An 18,602-nucleotide genomic window follows, 5' to 3' on the forward strand; every position below is an offset into this window, starting at 1 on the left:
AGTAGAAGCTCTGCAGCCATTTACATATATAATACATTTACAAGAAATTCATTGCAGAATACAACTTACACAATTAAAAGAGAATATAGAAGCTTACTTCTAAATATGAAATATTTACTGTGAATATGAATATGTACTGTATTCCCACAGTAATAAATATTTTAAAATCATGAGAACGGAGGGAAATCTCAGGCCTTATGAATCAATCATAAACTCTATAAGAATTCAAAATAGTCATTGTTTTTCTCTGAACTAGTAAGGAAGATGTTTTCCCTCAGACACAGCACTTCACTCATCAGTCTCTGCAATTTTTGGTTGATGCCATTCAGTTCACTAAATTTACTGTCTGAAGCATTAGAAAAGTGTTATTGGTCACTGCTTTTGAGGAATTTTATAAATTCTGGTACAGTCCTGCTCCTTGACATTCCATGATGACACAGGTTTAAAGTCATGTTCTTTTTTTTAAACATTTCTTCTGCACTACGGTTTCAAACATAAGTAATTTTTCTTTGGAGAAATGGAGCTTCACAAACGGTTTCATCCAGTCTATGAGAATTAATGGAAATATTTCTTCTTGGAAACATACTCATGGGCCTTTGTTCAGGATTTAGATACATTTTTTAGTTTGGGAAACTGAATAATATTGATTCTTCCAAACAAAAATTGTGAGTTTACTTAGGATCCAGACTAAATCACACAGCTAAGCAAGCATTAATTTGTCTTACAAATACTGGAAAAGCTGTGTCCTAATCCAACCCAGTATTACAGGACATCCATAATTACCTCATGACTGCATTCAAACTTAAGTATTTCTACAAAAAATCAATATTCCAGTCAACTACCAGAGTGTGAAGTAAAAGCTGAGTCAAGTCTCTTTGATATCTGAGCCCTGCTTTAATGCAGCAAATGGCTACTGCAGCTGGTGTCCAAGTATTTCCAGCAATCCTCGAACTCAGTGAAAAGCTCTCAAGTAGATGTCAACTCAAGCCATCAGACCAACTAGTGGAATTCAGATTTCTAAATCTGTTCTTTCTTTTTTGCACTACAGTGTCTACTTTCTATGGATTGAATCCTTCTTTCTTCTCTTGGGTGAGATCACACTTGATATGTTTATATTTTGTTGTTTGGTTGGGTTTTTCTTTTTGTTCTAGTGTTAAACTACTGCTGTGATACTGCCCCATGTCCTTTCTTGTACATTATGATCCTTACTGGGGCCAAAGACCAACTTAGAAGTCCTCAGAGTATAATAATTTCTTTGGGCAACCCCACAATTCAACAGACTGATACACCAATAATTGATAAGGCAAAATTATGTGTTTCTTCTCTCTGCGCTGGTGAAGACTCCCTTATGCTTTTGCTACTTTGCCCCCCCAAAATGGTGAACATTGCACTAGCTCTGCTCCATCAGCCATTAATAGCCCAAGTTAGATCACAAACCATCTTGAAGTTATCCCTGTCTTCAGTAACCTCAAAATGGGTAAATTTGCAGAAAACCACAGTGTGCCTTTCATGAAAACGGGAGCCTGGAAACAATCCATTATTCCTGGCAACATCCAGACCTAGAGAAATAAAAGACGAATGGCCTTTACATCCCTAATCCCACAGATATTTACACACATTCTTCAGCTTGTGCGCCACGCACAATCCTCTTCAATCCAATGGGACTACTCGTGGTGCCTCGTCCAGCACCAGGGTGAACTCGGTTCACCCTGCAGCCTCCTCCCAGCTGAGTGCCCCCCCTGAGCTCCGGCACCTCCGGTCCAGCGTGCCACGGCGTGGGGAACGCTGGGGTGCTCAACCCGGGCGCTGTGACACTCGAGGACAGCCGTCGCCTAACACCACGCGGGTGCCTAACATGTGCGTGGGGAGAGCAGGGCAGAAGTCCGTTCTACCTCTCCTTAACACCACATCCCACCCAAGCTCCCCGGTCACCGATGGGTACCCCCGTGAGTCTCTTCCAAGGGGCAGACCCTGCTGCTCCACGGCTCCGCACCCCCGGCAAACCCCACGACCCCGCAGGGGGTGTCACACCCCCAACCCCAGCCACCGGCGGGGCCCCGATCCCGCCCCCGCAGCCCGGCCCCGGCCCCGGCCGCGGCCCCTTCCCAGGGGCGGAGGGAGGGAGGCGGGGCCGGGCCGCTGCTCCGCGGGGCCGGGCCGGGCCGTCGCGGAGCTGGAGGCGAGAGCGCGGTACCGCCGGCGGCCGAAGAGCGACGGCGAGCGGCGGAGGCAGCGGCAGGGGCCGGGACAGGGACAGGGTCAGGGACACGGGTAGCGGCCGGGGCTGCGCAGCAGGGCCGGCGGCGGGGGCACGCCCGGCCCCCCGGCATGGCCTGGCAGTAGGCAGGGAGCACCGCCCGCCCCCCGCCCGCCGCTCCCGGCGGCAGCCCCCGCCGCGCCCCGTCCGTCCTATGTGACCCGCCCCGGCGCCAAGATGAAAGGTAGGGACGGCAGCGGGGACGCAGCTCCGCCGCCCGCACACGTGCGCCGTCGGCACCGGGCACCGGCAGGGCTGGGCAGGGCGCGGGCAAGGATGGGTGATGGAGGGGACGGCAGGATGAGCAAAGTGCGGGCAGAGTGTAGGGATGCGTGTGCCGGCGGGGTGCGGGAAAGGAGCAGGCAGCGGGCAGGGTGCAGGCAGGATCGGTAGGGTGCGGGCAGGGTCCAGGTAGAGCATCGTGCGGACAGGCTGGAGCTAAGAGTTCGGGCAGGGTACAGGCAGAATCGTTAAGGTTCGAACAGGGTGCAGCCAGGGCACCACGCGGAGAGGCTGGAGCCGGAGGAGTTTTTTCTGGCAGTGTGCAGGCAGGGTACCACGCGGAGAGGCTGGATCTAGGGGAGATTTGGGGCAGGGTGCAGGCAGGGTAAGCCGGCTGGAAGCAGGGTGCTGGCAGGACGCCGTGCGGGCAGGTTGCAGGCAGGGCAAGCCGGGTTCAGGGAGAACAGGGGCAGAGCAGGGGCAGCGGGTGCCGGGAGAGGCGGAGCGGGGGTCTCACCGCGACCCCGGGGAGCGCATGGTGAGCAGAGCCCCGGCCCCGGGGGTCTGCGCCGCCGGTTCGGTTTGGCTCGCGTTGGTCAGTGCCGGTCCGGAGAGCGGCGTGTCCTTGTCGCCCCCTCTCCCCTCTACCCCCTCATGTGTGCTCTCCCCAGCACGTTTTCTCTCGGCACCCAGTTTTCATCTCCCCTCTCCCCGGCGTCCCGAGAAGGCGGCTTTTATTTCTCCCTAATTTATTTGTTGTTTTTTTTTTTGCCAGCGTTTTGCGATGTTCTTGGTGTTGCTTCTAAACATCTGGCAGTGATTAGGTGCCAGTAGAGGCTTAACTAGCTTGTGAAATGTATTTGGCATATTTTTTCTCAACATCCACCGACTGGAAAATATTTGGTCTTTGCTTTGCATCTGTAAAAACTGAACCTTAGGTTGTTTTTTGTTTTTTTTTCCTTTTCTCTTTCCCCGCCTCCCCCCCATATCTTGTTGGTTTAAATGGGTGAAACATGCCGCTTCCACTGGTTGACCCCGTCCTACGGAGTTGTGACTGAGAGAGGTATTAGATAGTAATACCTTTTACATCGGATAAAGAAGCACGTTGTCACATTGCTGCACTGAAACTTAATAAAGATGTATTAGAGGGGTTGCAAGAAAGCCTTCTGTATATGAAAGCTGATAGGCTTACAGCAAAAAGCAGAGACTTTACATGCTGAGGAATAGTTACACTGAAAACATCAAAGGACATTTTGGAAAGTTTAGGAAGTAGTTGGGAGTTAGTGAGAGTTGAATCTAGTTGAAGGGTGGAAGGAAAAAACTCTACATATAAGAAAATTGCCTTTGGGCACCAGTATGCCTGTGGCTGGATTGCAGAGTTTGAAAATTCCAGATGCCAGGAGACCAGTAAACATCATGATAGTTAGTTACACTTAGTTTCCAGAGTCCTGGACACCAAATGATGTGATTATTTATTCACTTCCCAGAGGAGCTGCCTGAAGGGAGGAGAAACTTTTTAGGGGGTTTTATTTTTGCAAGCCCACACACACTATTTAAGCTACTCCTGGCACTGTGACATGGTGTCTCCACAGGGCCATGTCACATCTTAAAAATAATTTATTTGTAGTGTTCTTTATTTGTTGGATAGTCATGCCAAAAGTTTTGTCATCAGCTTGTCATTATCAGCATAAGTGTAATGGCAGGAACAAACCAAAGCAATAGGGATCCAGTAATACAAACCCATGCAAGTTACCACTGAAAGCCTTATGCTGTATTATTGCTGGGAATGAGACTGTGCCATTTCTGAGGGGAGGAGGGACACAAAGGACCAAGGATGGAAATAATATGTAATACTACTTGTGTATCCTTCCCTTCTGCATCCATTGCTCTTTGCAAAGTGGAAAAGTGGCATTTGGAGGAAAGATGTTACTTCTGGGATCACATATTGATGCCCTGCACTCCAGCAAGAGGGAGGTGGTTCACTCTGGTTGCTAATCCTTGCCATTCATTTTCCCTAGGAGTGGTCACTGCCATCTTGTTTCTTTCTCCCTCAGAGTTAGGGAAATCAGTAATAGAACATGCAAAGAAGTATGCTTAAATTACTGTGCTAGCAGCAAGAGAAAAGAGAAACTTCAAACAAACCATCACATCAAGTGCCATTGCCAGGGTTATGGCAGTCAGAGAACCAAACCAAATTTTTACTCTCTGATTTCCTTTTCTGGGTACAGACTTTATTTATTTATTTATTTATTTATTTATTATCTCTTCAAACTTGATGGTGGTGATAATTGTAGGACTTAAGAAGCCAGTGTAGTTACATATTTTTTCTCAATAACAACAAAACGAGCTGTTGATTGCAGCTGTCTCTGTATCTGCCCTCTCTGGAGAACGGAGGAATATCTAAATAGTTACATCACTAAGAATCTGTAAGGAATAAATTACAGTTTCCATTGCTAGTATTTGTAATGTGTTATGTTTTAAATCAGTAAAACAAGTTGAAGTATATGTTTAATATTCTAGCAGTTTTATTTCCAGCAAACTACACTGAGCTCACGAAGTTTGTGATACTTTTAAGTAATAATTCATGTGATTTATAAAGGGACTTGACTGCTTTAGGGTCAGATGTATCTTTATCAAATGATACTTCTAAGTTGTAGTTATTTATTGGGGTATGAAGGAGTAGTTGCTGCCTAGGAAACAAATGAAAACAGCTTCCTCATAGTTGAACACCACCACATGTTCAAAAACATTGGCCCTAATTTAGGACAGGGACAAGAGCTGTTAAAACTGAGAACTTCATTTTATGTATATGTGATGTGCTTGTAACTGTGTCTTTAAACTGTGTCTGTAGACACTACTGTTGTGGTGGTTCTGGTGATAAGTATTTTCACCTGAAAAGTGGGTATCATTAGGATAATGTAATACCCAAAATCAGGCTGTGACAAAGCCATGGTGGTCACTTAGGGGCTGTTGCTCCAGGATGAGAGAGGAGCTCTGCATCAGAGCACCAAGGCTGGCCAACTGCTGATCCTCCTCCTTCCTTTCTGCCACCACAGGGACCTTCCTATGTACTGCTTGTATAGCAAAGGTGCTGGAGGATGAAACATCTGGTGTCTTGTGCTTGAGAACTGGAATGTGACCAAACACCCCGTCCTGTGCACTTCTGTGCACTTCCTCTCATTTAAAAAAAAAAAATAAAAAATTCACCGAGTGAAACAACAGGAGAGATTCTCTCTCCCTTAGTTTTGTTGGGAGACATTGAAGCTGACCCTGCCTCCAGATTGGTCTCATTTGTATGCCCAGCTTTTTTAGGCTGGACCAGTTTGCCTCCAAGGCAGCTCCAGGTACCTTGTGCACAGAGCTGTGGGTACACAGAGTACATTTAGCTGTCATGGGATATGCCAGTTCAGCTTGCCTTAGGTTTCTCTTATACAGTGCAGACTTTAAAAGGCAATTAATGATGAATTGGCTCATACTGCTGAAATAATCCCTTCTGTGTTTTAACTTGGATCCTGGATGTAATCTGCAGATAATACTTCCATTTGCAAAAGCTGAGTGTGCATGCAAATTCAGTTGCTTGCTCTTGGCTCCCTTGAAAAGTCTTTTAAAATGGTTTATTTATATGATGTCTACCTTCTTGACAGATTTTGGTTTTCTAACTGTTTTGATGCCCTCACTATTTTTTAAGAGTAAAAGGAATAAAGATCCTAATTTTCTAACACTGGAGAAAAGAGTATCTATCTCTGTCTCCAATCTTCATGAGTAGAAAATCAAATTGATAGTCATCTGCAAATAGATCTTTCCTGGATAGAAACTTCAAACTACACATTTTTTAAAAATCCAGTCTGGAGCATTTTGTGGAAACCAGAATGTGTCTGATAACCACTGATTAGAAGTGGAGTGATCCAGTAACCATTACTCAGTCCAGTATAACAGAGTTTGTATGAATATATTGACATAAACATGAAACATATGCAGGATCTCTGAGTGGTGTGTGTTGGACATGTCACAGGACCCTACCACAGAAGTTCAAAGGCATGAGCAGTTATAATAAATGTGTGATACAACACAGAACAAATCCTGAGCAATGCTACTATGCAGTCAGTGTGGATACTGAATTTATTGGTAGCACACAGGATTTTAAATGTCTGGATGAGAAAGATGATCAAGCATGTGCCAAAGGATATTCTTTTTAACAACATAGAGAAAAGCAGCGTGTTAGAAGCTGTGAAAATACAAGAGAAATCTGTTATTACACAGCTAGAAATATTACTGTACAGCTTCAGTGGATATTGAGCAGAATTAGTATATAAGCTGTTTATGACAGGAGTATTTTTGGTAAGAAGTTGTAGTTGTTCATCTTAGCTTTCAATATTTTACTTTTCCCAGCCATGTAGAACTAAGAATAGCACTGGTGAGCCTATCCCTGTGATGAAGGGAGTTGTTTAAAATCTCTTGGTTCTCCTGCTACTTTGAATAGCATAAATATATTCTAGACTGATCTTGCTACATAACTGAACAGCCCTTTTTTTTTGTCACAACTGCTGAACAGTTTGTTTAGATCAACATTCAAAGGCCATTGTGCCCAAGTGTTCAAACACTTTGGCCTGCTAGGATAAAAAGGGAAAGGTAGTCTTGCAGAGAGATGGAGCTGGTCAGGCCTTGCAGAGCAACACCAAAGGAAAATAAAGAGAACTGGAAGAAATGTCAAGGATGAAAGCAGTTCAGTGCTGTGAAGGATGTGTGTCCAGTTATCTGCAGCCTCACAAAACGTTCCTTATCCTTAGGTACTGTGTCAGGACAGATATTCCCCCCTGCCAGCCCTCCTCCTTGGAAAGCAAAATAAAGACAGTTTTTACCAGGCACTGAAAGTGAACCTGATCCTCCTAATGTGAGTGTGGTCTGTACAAGTGAGAGAGCAACCTAAGATGAATTGTCTTCAGAGTTTGCCTTCTTCCACCTAAAACTAAAGTCCCTTCTGGTGCATAAATTTGAGGTGAAGACTGGAACGTCACTGGGGAACAAAGTGGATGAGTTATGGGAGGTAATAGAGACGTGTGTTTTTAAGGAATGTAAATGCCTTTTAAATGCTGGTTTTAATTGCCTTTTCTAACATACAAACAGGGAGGCACTATTTTTCAGTGGACTAATGAGAACAGATCTGTTTGCTCTTAAATCATGACACTGAAATATGATATGATTTAAACTTTTAACATCTAAGGTTGACCCTCTCTGCACCATGCAGCAGGTCCTGACCCCAGTGCTGCAGCAAGGCTCTGTAGTGCTTATGGGCTGACACGTTTTGTTCAAGAAACACCCCTATTTACTGTCTTAATTTTGTGCCTAAAAAACAAAACTTACACATCTGTTTTTTTTTAATCTCCCATCTTTTTTTGCCTTGTTAATGTTAGCTCTTAGGTTTTTCAGGCATAGGAGTTGGGGGGGCTACATTGAAACTGGAGTGTTAAAAGGCACCCATTTGTCATTATTCTTTTGGGTTATTTTTTGTTTGTGTTAGGTGATGAGAAAAACAATCTGAGTCCTGGGTTACAAGTGCCAAGAGAGGGTCTCTGGTCTGGGACCTTTCCTCTTGTTTTCTTAGGATGCTGAAAGTGGATAAATTCTGACATTGGTGGCTTAAGAACAGAGGTGAGGAAAAGCCTCAGTCTCATTGCCAGAATCCAGGCTCAAACAATATCCAGAAAGATTGGGATGTGGGGATGTGAGCTCTGAACATCAAGACTGAACCTCTGCCACAACTGCCCTAAAGACCAGGTAGTCTGCAGCCACAGAATCTGTGTAATTCCTGTCCGAAGGAGCTCACAGTGGGTCAAGTCAGGCAAAGGAGCAGGTGGGAAAGATGTGCATGACATGCAGAGCTGACAGCCATGCTATTGAGAATGGAATGTCTCAGTTTGGGACCTCATCAGTAGGAAAGGATTTCAAATATGGGGTAGGTGTTTATGAGGGAGGGCTTACCAAAAGAGGAGAGAAAGACTTGAACATGAAAAAAGGGCTGGAGGGAAAAATAAGAGGAGAAAGGAAGAAGAGGACAAGTGAAAAGAAGCATCTGTGATGAGAGAAGGGTATGTGCAGCCCATTAGCACAAGCAGGAGGCTGTCCAGAATAAAAGCTATGAAACCCAGTGGAACCCAATTAAACTGATGAAATCATCAACATCTGAAGGCTGCAGCTGCTTGCTATGCTTCTGCTGGCTCAGTTTCAGCTCTAGGTCAGCACTTTGAATGTAGACCTGGTTAATAGTGACCAGAAATGCATAGAAATCTGGTGGCAGCTCAAAAAACTTCTGAAATGTGATATGAGAAAGAAATTGGTGATCACTGTTCTCATCTATCTGAGCAGCTGTTAATATTACAGAAACCTCACAAGTGGACAAGTTTTGCCTTCCCATGAGACTACTGAGACCGAGGGCACATAAAAGTAGCTTTTTGACACTCTAAGCAGTTCCTCATGATGGAGATGCACTTGTTACCTGGTTCTGAGCTGGGTTCTACATTCGTGCCAGTTTACAGGTTAAAGAGAGGAATATGATAATTTTCAACTAACAGGCACAGCATCTTTCCAAATGGTACTAAAAGAATCTGTTCTTGATAATATTAAAATAAATCTTACAGAGTTTCACTGGGGTGTAATTGTGTTGTTCCTATTAAATCAGTGGGAAAGGCAGGGTCCTAACTGATAAAGTTCTTTGAGAGACAGATGTATTTTAAAGGAAATTCTTATACTGGATGTTATTGTTGCTACAAATTATTCTTATAGTCTTAGTTCCCAGCATGGTACTTGGGACATGGTTCTCATGTATTGTAAATCCAGTTTGCAGGGGGACTATAAAGTAGCTTCTAAAATCTGAGTTGAAACTCAGCATGACCATTTTCAGCCCAGATGCCTCATTTTCTCCTGCAGTATATTTCCCTGGATTTTTGACATGCAGTGCAGAATATTGGTGTCTTTTCTTAAGTCTTCAAGCAAAGTCATGAAACAAAGACTATAAACCCGTATTTAGTGCACACAAAAGTTTTAGAAATTATTGAATACCTCATGTCTGCAGCAACCATATGACCTAACATCTGTAAGGGTTCTGAGGTCTAGTTTGCTTCATTAGTTAATTATGTGTAAATGGCTGAGCAGGCTGTATTGTTGTTAAAAGGTCACAGATGACCATGTACATTAGCAGCTTTCTGTATCACCTTCTGTATGCCAATAAAATGACCCCCACAAAAGGAAAGGAATAACGTGACCTAATATCACCTTGCCCCAAAGGCTCATCAGAGCTCAGCAGCAAAGGGACCAATCAGTGCAGTGCTTATAGGCCCTATGTAGTCCTAGGCCAGACTTGGCATCCTCATTGGCTCTAGGCCAGCTCTGTCTTACTTGACCCCAGAGTGACTCCTAAGTGGTCCATGATTAATTTAAGATTTAAGAACAAGAGCTAGAAATTACACAGTTCTACTCCACAGATTTTTGCTTTGCCTCTAGCAAATTAATCAAACGAGAGTCTAATTTGTTTTAGATGAAATGAATTCCCTCTGTTCACTATGTTAATCCCCAGCTGAACTGCCTTTTTACAATTTCCATTCCCTTGAAGCACTGTACTGTAACTTATTTAACTCTACAACTGTATTTATTAGACGCATTGCAGTAATAATTTATAACTGGAGGGCAGGCAGAATTTGGCATTGCTATTCAGTGAGGTGTGGATACTGCCAAACTATCTCAAAGCCTTTTATTTTTCAACCAGAATTCTTGCTTTGTACTGACTCCCTAAAATATTTGATGTACTGCTGCCCAGCTACATCAAGCCACTCATTTTTGGGGGTTTGCTGGAAGCTCTATGTGACAATCTGTTGTAGCCTCCAAGGAGACTCTTGTAAATCTGATGAAACAGGAGATCTCTGGTGGTCCTTTCCCGACACAGTTAAATGCAGTTGGTTGCTCACATGCATTTCCATTCTGTCCAAAGTTATGTTATGGATTCCCTCTCCTTTAGCTCACAGCTGAGAGCTTGTTAGGTAGTTTATAACTAAATTATGACTGGTCTTGCCAGCACAAAAATGTTAATTCTTCTGGTTGGGATGTAATGTCAGGTTCTGCTCTATTATCCACTTCAAGAAGAAGGCTGCCCTTCATATTTTTCAGTCAGGAAAATAAGCCTTGCCTCTGTATAGATTTATATGTATGTCAAAAATACTGCATTCATCCCAGTCCTCTTTGCAAACAAGAAGGGTTGTACTTATATTAAACTAAATATCTCTAACTCACAGGTTTCACAATGTAAAACAAAACCCTCTTCTATGAGTTTCAGCCCCTCTCAAGTGTATGAGCTCCACTGATGTAAAATTTCCTTTTTTTAATATCAATTGCCAGTGCTCAAACCCCCTGAATTTCTTCCACAATGATTTCTGATACTGCCTTGAAAAGCATTAGGCACAAAAGCATGCTGAAGATTTTCTTGCTATCTGCTTTCCTACTTGGTGTGTATTTTCTTACCTTTGTAATTCATCATAGATTACAATTTCACAGCTTTCTCTAGAAAAGCTGTTCCCTTTTCAATGAAAACTTATTTTTTCCTTTATTTTCCCGATTCAAATGTATCATAAAGCTTTAACATTCTTGTAAAACTTGTGACAAGACTTTAATATTTTCAGCACCAGAACAAGGAGCTGAGGGCAAAGTTTCTGGCACCTCCAGTGAGCTCAGCACTGCTTGAAAGGCACAGGAGGAACAAACTGGAACATGAGGGGTTGCCTCAGGATTTGAATTTAAAAGCTTGTTTGTCAACTTCATTTTTAATATTTCAATCACAGATCTCTTTTAAAGCTGGACTTTCAACCCATCCTAGTCTCTTTTTCCAAAGGATGCAGTGCTGTTAATTTCTGAGCATTTAGTCTTACCCTATTTGATTGATTTCTTCTTTCCATCTTTATTTTTCTTAAATTTGGTACACTGTGGTTAATACTGTAAAATACTATATCTGCATGTGATTTGAGCTGCACATGATTATATCTGCATGAGTGGCAGTTGTGACTGAAAGAGTGCTGAGATCAGTCCTATAAACAATTTTAATAGACTTCCCCTAAAATACATTGCTGCTTATTGCTTTATCAACTCACAGAGGTTAAAAAATATTTTACCTGCTGTTTTAGATTTAAATGAGCATGGAGCCATGTCACTTGTTGACAAAACTCTCCTTGGCTGTCTCTGCTTCTTTGTTTCAAATGCCTCAAGCACTCTTCAGGATTAGGAGAATAATTACAAGTTACTAAAGGCTTAAAAAAATAATTCATCCCTAGCAAACACACCATGCAGTGTTGCAAATATAAAAAGTATATGTATGTATTCTAAAACTACATACATGTGTGTATAAATATGTATTATATACATATACGCACAATATGTGTATAAAACATACATATATGATAAATTTTTAAAAGTCCACAGGAAAAAAAAAATATTATAAATTTGTGGCCAGAGGGCAATGCTGTTGGGCTAAGCATGAAACACCAAACAATTGGGATAGAGGCTGGAAGCCTGGCAGGAAAGTGTTTGAGATGAGCTGTAGGCTGAAGCCACAGGGTTTAAACACTGTGCTGCACACAGCAGATACGGGTGGGATAAGCCAGGTTACACTCCTGAGAAACAAAGAAGGCAATTGTGTTATGGCCCTGATAGCAGGAGAGGGCAGGAAGCTAGGGTTTCTGGGGCTGATACTCTTTCTTTGTGAAGCATTTTATCTTTGGAGCAAGAGGGGAAGATTTTTCCTGAGTAGTTCACTTGGTCGTGGAGTGTTAATGGTTTATTAGTATGTGCCACGTTTTGCAGGGTGACCTTGTCTTCAGATAATGTGGTACAATTTTGAGGGTTTGTTGGGTTGGGGTTTTAGAGGTGTTTTTTCTTCCTTCAAAACCAGGATGTGTTTATTTTGCCTAAGGACTGTCCACTTGTTGCTCCATTTCTTAAATGCACCTCCGAAATGTTGGTCTTGCTTCAGGTAGAGACAGGAGTGTGTCTGGCAGTGAGCAAAATGTGTGTTACCTGGTGAATAATATGAGTTTTAACAGCTGTTTAGTCAAAAGTGCTGCCTGAGTAAAGGGTTGATGTTCTGCAAAATGATGAATTTCATAGACTCCTTGCTGCTTCAGGCAATGCCTTCTTCCCTCAGTGCATGGCACCTTGCAGGTGGGAAAGAAGCACAGGTCACATTTGTTGCTGGTTGTACACTAAAACAACACAGGCTTTGTTGATGTGAGGACCATATCTTTTCTTCACCTTTAAATTTGTCCCCTCAAGGCTCTGTTGTGACCTGAGTTGGCTGAAGCACCAGTTAGCCCAGTTGCATTATGCAGAGCAGCTAAGGCTGTGGACAGCAAAGGTCTAGGCAAGCACAGACCTCTCCATCACATCTGCTCATCTGTGTTGAGCGTGCATTTCCACTGCAGCTCGTTATATGTTCCCCTCTGCTGAACCCCTTGACTGGCCTTTCAGCTTCTGTTTCCTTCTCCTCTCAAGTCTGGGAAGGGTCTGAGTGGAGAGGTTGCAAGTCAGGGAGCTTCCTCAGCTGAAAGGGTGGCCCATGGTGGCGAGCAGTTGCTTGGGTGCTGTGTCTGCCTCTACATCACAGTAAGGCAAACAAAACCCCAGGAGTTTTGAAGAGGGGAGGTTGCTGTCAGTCCCCAGCAATGTTTTTCACAGCATGGAGACAGGCTTGCTCAGGAACACAGCAGAGATGATGTGGTTCCTCAGCACTGTGATGGGATGCGCATCACCAGCTGCTGCTTGGGGAGCCATGTCCGAGGTCCTCTTCAAAGGGGGAACCTCGTGGAGGCTTCCTCATCATGTGTATTGGTGCTTATGGGTATGGGAATGGGATTACTCTGCTCCCGCCAGGAAGAGGGAGATGAGCAGCTGGGGCTATGCTGCTGTCCCCAGCAGTGGGTTGACTGATGCAGAGGCTGGTGCTGGTGATAAGGCAGGACTCCCAAGTTCCTGACTCAGCAGAAAGAGAGGTTGTCTTGGTATAAGGAGGCTGAATACACAAGCACAAACATATCCGTTTTTTGGGCTTTTTTAAAGAAGTTGTGGGTGTATTTCTTCTGCTGATGCCAGCCTTTTCTTTTCCTACTGGAAGGAAGTGGGGGGAAATTAAGCTTCTGACAAAATAGAACTGTGATTATGAGCATTTTACTGCTTACTAGATGGTGAAGTTGAGAATGGAAGGACTTAAAGGGCTTTTATTTCTCTCATTTCTCTGAGTTTGTGTGTTCTGTTTTCTATCAGATCTTGCCCCTTCAGGCCAAGCTAGTGCCCGTGGGAAGTGGTGGATGGATGGACAGCCATCCCCTCTATCTCTTTTCTCGTTATTCAGCAGAGCTACATGGGACACTGTGCAAACTGCCCAGCTGGTGGGTGTATAACCTGAGCCTGTCTGGATGATGCAGGCAGCTGGCTGTGCTCAGGGTGTCATGTTGGTGCCAGTTGTGTCCATCATCATGATGAGGGGCATGTCTGCTCTGGTCTATGCTTCGGTGGCCAAGCAGGCTTCAGGATAGATGCCAAGTGATAAACCATTTGTGATGTGGATTTCTGCCAGAGATACTGGTGTAGAGGAAAGTCTTCAAGCTGCCTTTTCTTCCCAGGGACAGAAGTGGAATATGGGCAACAGAGTGGAAGATCAGCACCAGACCTTACAAATCAATTAAACTTCCAAGTAGATTAATTTATAAATGTGCACCTGTAGAACTTTTCCCTGTCTATTTCCAGTGTCAGAAGTCATAATCTGTTTCTGTCTCTTTCTTTCTTTCTCCAGACGATTTTGCAGAGGAGGAGGAGGTTCAGTCCTTCGGCTACAAGAGGTTTGGTAAGTGACACGAGGTCTTTCTGCTTGCTTCTGCTTAGGTTAAGTCAAACACTTGCTATGAAAATCTCCCTTGCTGGCAGCATAAAACACACAGGTACAGTCCCATTACCCACTGCACTCTAATATCTGCCCAGAGGAAGGTGTCATTCTTAGGCTTGATTTATTTTCTTGGCAAAGATAAGGCTTTAGAAATAGCTCTGATTGAAAAACAAGAAGTGGTTGATTTCGTTGTTTGATCATTAGTATTACAAAAATGAAGCCCACACCTGAACAAAAATGAATGTGCTGGCTGTAAGAAAAGGTCCACGCCTTTTACATGCCCTATGCCCAGCTGGGCTCTCCTTTGGCCCACAGACTGATGTGTGGCTGGGTTTGAAGTTGTTCCCAGGAGCAGCGGTGTGAGACCTCCTGTAGACTCACAGAAGTTGTAGCCAGAACATATGCTGTGTGCTTCTCTCAAAAAAGATTTTGAAGTGTATGATATGAATGTCCTCTCTTGTAAAAAAATTATTAAAACACTTGGTCACTTCCTTTCCTTTTTTCCATGTTTGTTCACTGAAAATGACCTTCTTGTGTGAAGCAGGTTGGGCCATGCATCTCTGCCCAGAGGACAACAGCCTTCAAGGCTCCCCTTGTCCAGGCTTTTGTGCTCTCTTTCCCTCTGGGAAATATTTCAGCCTATGCAGCCAACAGCTTTCACTTGGGGTAGGCTGACTCCTCTGAACATGGGGAGGTGATATGGTGTCTCTCTGAGTTTCTGCAGCACCAACTCTGTCTCATCATCCAAGCTGCTAGCTGCCTTTTCAACTCTAAGCCATCAGGATGAAAATTCACCCCTGGGGAAGTGACTGCAACAAGAGTCACTTTCAGCATCTCCACTTGGCAGAATGGGTACGAAAGGCAGGCTGAAAATAAAAAGTAAGTCAACAACTCTTTCTGTCCCAAAAGGAGCCAGGGGTGGCAGTATAAGGAGATGCGGTGTTTGGGAGGTGGGGATCACATTCGCATGACCTCCTCTACCCCCTGAACTACTCCACTGCTCCCTGCTGTTCTGCTTTATTTTGGATAGGTCAGCCAACCACAGAGCCAGCATCTGTGGCTTGGAAAGTCCTGCCATAAGGCTGCACACAGGGCTTTTTCCAAGTCTTCTCCTTTTTTTGTTGTTTTGTTGTTTTTGTTTTTTGTTGTTTTGTTGTTTGTTTGGTTTTTTGGTTTATTTCTTTTGTTTTTTGTTTGGGTTTTTGTGCTGGTTTTTTTTTTTTGCCCTTGAATTAAGCCCTGGAATAGCAAAAAAAAGAAAAAATATCTTCAGAAATGGGAAGAAATGTTAACTGTTCATTTCTGTCACCTCTAGCTGAGTAAAAATTATTAGGATTCAATAACATTTATAAAAATATCCCTCAGTTGCTGCCCCTGGTCAGCATACTCTCTTATGAACTGTGAAAGGCTTTAGCAAGGATCAGGTACCTCGCTATCCTTAGTGTCTCAATAGTGAGTGAGTTGTAATGCCATGATGGGATTTTTGTGTGTTAACTTGCTTTAATTTCTTCCGTTCTCCCAGGTAATGTGGTGCCACTCATGGGATCTATTTCTCCCCTTAGAAATGCAAAGTTTATCTGAGCAGTTCCAGGAGTGTTTGGTGGAGCAGTAGGGAGGGAGTAGGGGCCAGCAGTCTGGTGGTGGCAAGAGGAGGAGATTTAGCCACAAAAAGAGGAGGCAGGGTAGTTCCATCCTTAGGAAACAACCATAACCCTCTTCTTCATGAAAACAGCATTGCTGTGGTTAGGGGGGTTGTCCCAGATGTCTGCTATAAAGAAAAAGAGCCTGGACTAAAGGGCAAACGGGGTCAAGAAGCCATAGCATTGGCAGTTGTGAGAGTTCTGTAATTCAGCAGTGTCCTGATCCAAGAAGCTGCCTTTGTCCATGCTATTTTTGAGCTCAAGCTTCCTCCCATACCCTCTTCCTCATCTTTTCCAGCATTGTGGGGCAGAACAGGGAGGTGCTGGGCTGACCTGGTTTCCATATGTCCCCGCACCATCATTTGTGCTGTGTGCCTGCAAGTGCTCATGCTTTTTATGGCCCCTAAAGTGATTGTTTCCAGTCCCCCAGACAACCTGACTCAGTGTGTTCCCATTTCTACGGTTCCTGCTGCATTTCCAGGCAGCTTTTGAGCAGTGGTGAGAGTGGGAGCCATGTGCCCTCAGCAGCCCTTGCTGCTTCACCTGGCACCAGGCTCCTCTGTTCAGAAAGGTGACGTGCACCTCTTTTAAAAACTCCAAAATCACTGGCCAGCTGGGTCAGCATTCCCAGCAAAGCACCAGAGGTAGCCCTTGGGGCTGAAATGCAGCTGAGCAGTTCAAGCTCCTGCCTGACCTGTATGAAAAGTTCTGGTGTTCCTTCGTGGCCCTGTGTCCACACTGGGTAAGAGAAGGCGATATGGGAGAAGCCTGAGTCAATAACCAAGTTTTGTTATACAAACCCTTAATAAAAGGTCATTTTGAAAGGAGTCCTATCCTGTCTGCTTGGCTGGCACTGTAGAAATTCCAGCACTATTCATGTAGAGCCTGTTGGAGTGGGAAGGGATAACAGCAGCAGTAAATTTATTTTTTCAGGAGCCACGGTTAAAGAGCAGTTGTGTTAATATACTGTGTCTGGAATAGGGCCTGTATGCCCCGTTGACATGAGACATGGTAGGAGGACCATGACTCAAGTGCCTTTGACTCCATAGTCTGGAAGCAGGAGGCCTGTTTGGAATAAAACGTGCTCCGAGGGGGAGATGGCTGAAGCACGACTGCTTCATAAAAAACATGGCTTGTGGTGAGTCACTGCTGGCAGCTGGGAACATGTGTTGGTCAGCACTTGGCAGGCAAAGCCTTAACCAAACTGCTTTCCTAGAGTTCAGCTGAAGAGTTTATTATTAGCTGCCTTGTTGCTGGAGTCTGTAGTTTGGTTCAAGGAAGGAAGAGATCTGCGGAGGGAAGGAGGCATCCTCCAGCAATTCTCATTTTGGGGAAGAAGCTTTTAAGAAGAGGACTGAATACATGCTGTCCTGTGCTGCTTCTCCTTTTTCTGAACTTTTCTGTCCATCCTCCTCAGATAACTTAATTTCAGATAATTTATCATGCTACTTTATTTTGAAGTCAGAAGAACACAAGCCAGACATAGTAAATATGACACATCAACATATTAAATCACAATGGAAACAGATGCAGACAACTCCAAGATGCTAGAAAAATACACACCAGCGACTTTTCTCTTTTGAGCTTGGGACAGATTTGCTGCAGGGGGTCAGGGATGTTGAGAAAAGGCTTTTTCCAGTTGACTGATGCTGTTTATTTCTTCTCAATGGATGCTACAGATGTGCAGGGATGCTGCCAGAAGTGCAGTGCTCAGCTGCAATTCTTCCAGATTGCTGTGGTGAGAAAGCACGTGAGGAAGCATGTTTCTTATCACTGTTACTTCATCGTCAGTCACTGCTCATGCTAGTTTGAAGTTATCTGCTCCAGATAGCAAGCTACGCTTCTCCACTGGTTTTGCCACTGATGTTAACTCTTTGGCCAATCAATGTCATTGGTTGCACCCCACCATCCTACTTTGGGAAAAAAATTAAAAGGAAGGGACAAAACTTGATTTTCAGTATTCACCACTTTTCAATGCTAAATCTTAGGCTTGAGAGCTCAGACTGGTTTCTAGATGTTTCTGTTTGCAGCAAGGTTTTGACTCCTGCCTCTGAGATTTGGACTCAAGGCATAGCTGCAGGCAAGATAAATGAATGGGACTAATGGACATCAAGGTAGCAGATGTCATCTTCCTAACTTGTGGTATTCCCAGGTAATAGATACAGAGGTCCCTGTGAATTTTGTTTCTTTGATTAAATGTTTTATAGCTTAAAACCTGCACTTTACTGAACAGAGTACTCAATGTAGAAATTTCAACATGAAGTTATTCATTGCACAGTTTGAAGCTAAAGTACAATATAGAACAGCTGAAAGCAAACTATGGTCTTTGAACTATCAAGAGAGGATGGTCTTTGAACTGTTGTGAAGCACACTTGTAAAGTTTTGGGAGACAGGCTTTGAAGAAATGAGCTGAAAGCTCTGCTGATGAAGAGAAGCCTCCCAAGGAAGCCAAAGATAGGGCCAGTACACTATAGATAAGTAGAAGACTAAACAGCTTAAGATAATCACCCTTTGCCCTTGGCAAACACAGCCAGAACTGCAGTCTGTAAGCCTGTCCTCCATAGTAGGA

General features: G+C 43.9%; 1 protein-coding gene across 1 annotated transcript in view; it reads left to right on the forward strand.

Annotated features, from left to right (window-relative positions):
* The first annotated feature begins 2,390 nt into the window (after positions 1-2,390).
* The window catches only part of COLEC12 (collectin subfamily member 12), a 96,035-nt gene continuing 79,823 nt past the window's right edge, over positions 2,391-18,602 (forward strand). Inside the window, exons 1-2 of the mRNA XM_030444077.1 lie at positions 2,391-2,441; positions 14,304-14,354. Coding sequence (XP_030299937.1) covers positions 2,435-2,441; positions 14,304-14,354 — 58 coding nt within the window. The 5' untranslated portion in view covers positions 2,391-2,434. The remainder of the gene's footprint in view (positions 2,442-14,303; positions 14,355-18,602) is intronic.

This window comes from Calypte anna, chromosome 2 (genome assembly GCF_003957555.1).
Source record: "Calypte anna isolate BGI_N300 chromosome 2, bCalAnn1_v1.p, whole genome shotgun sequence".
In the NCBI taxonomy this organism is placed as follows: Eukaryota; Metazoa; Chordata; class Aves; order Apodiformes; family Trochilidae; genus Calypte; species Calypte anna.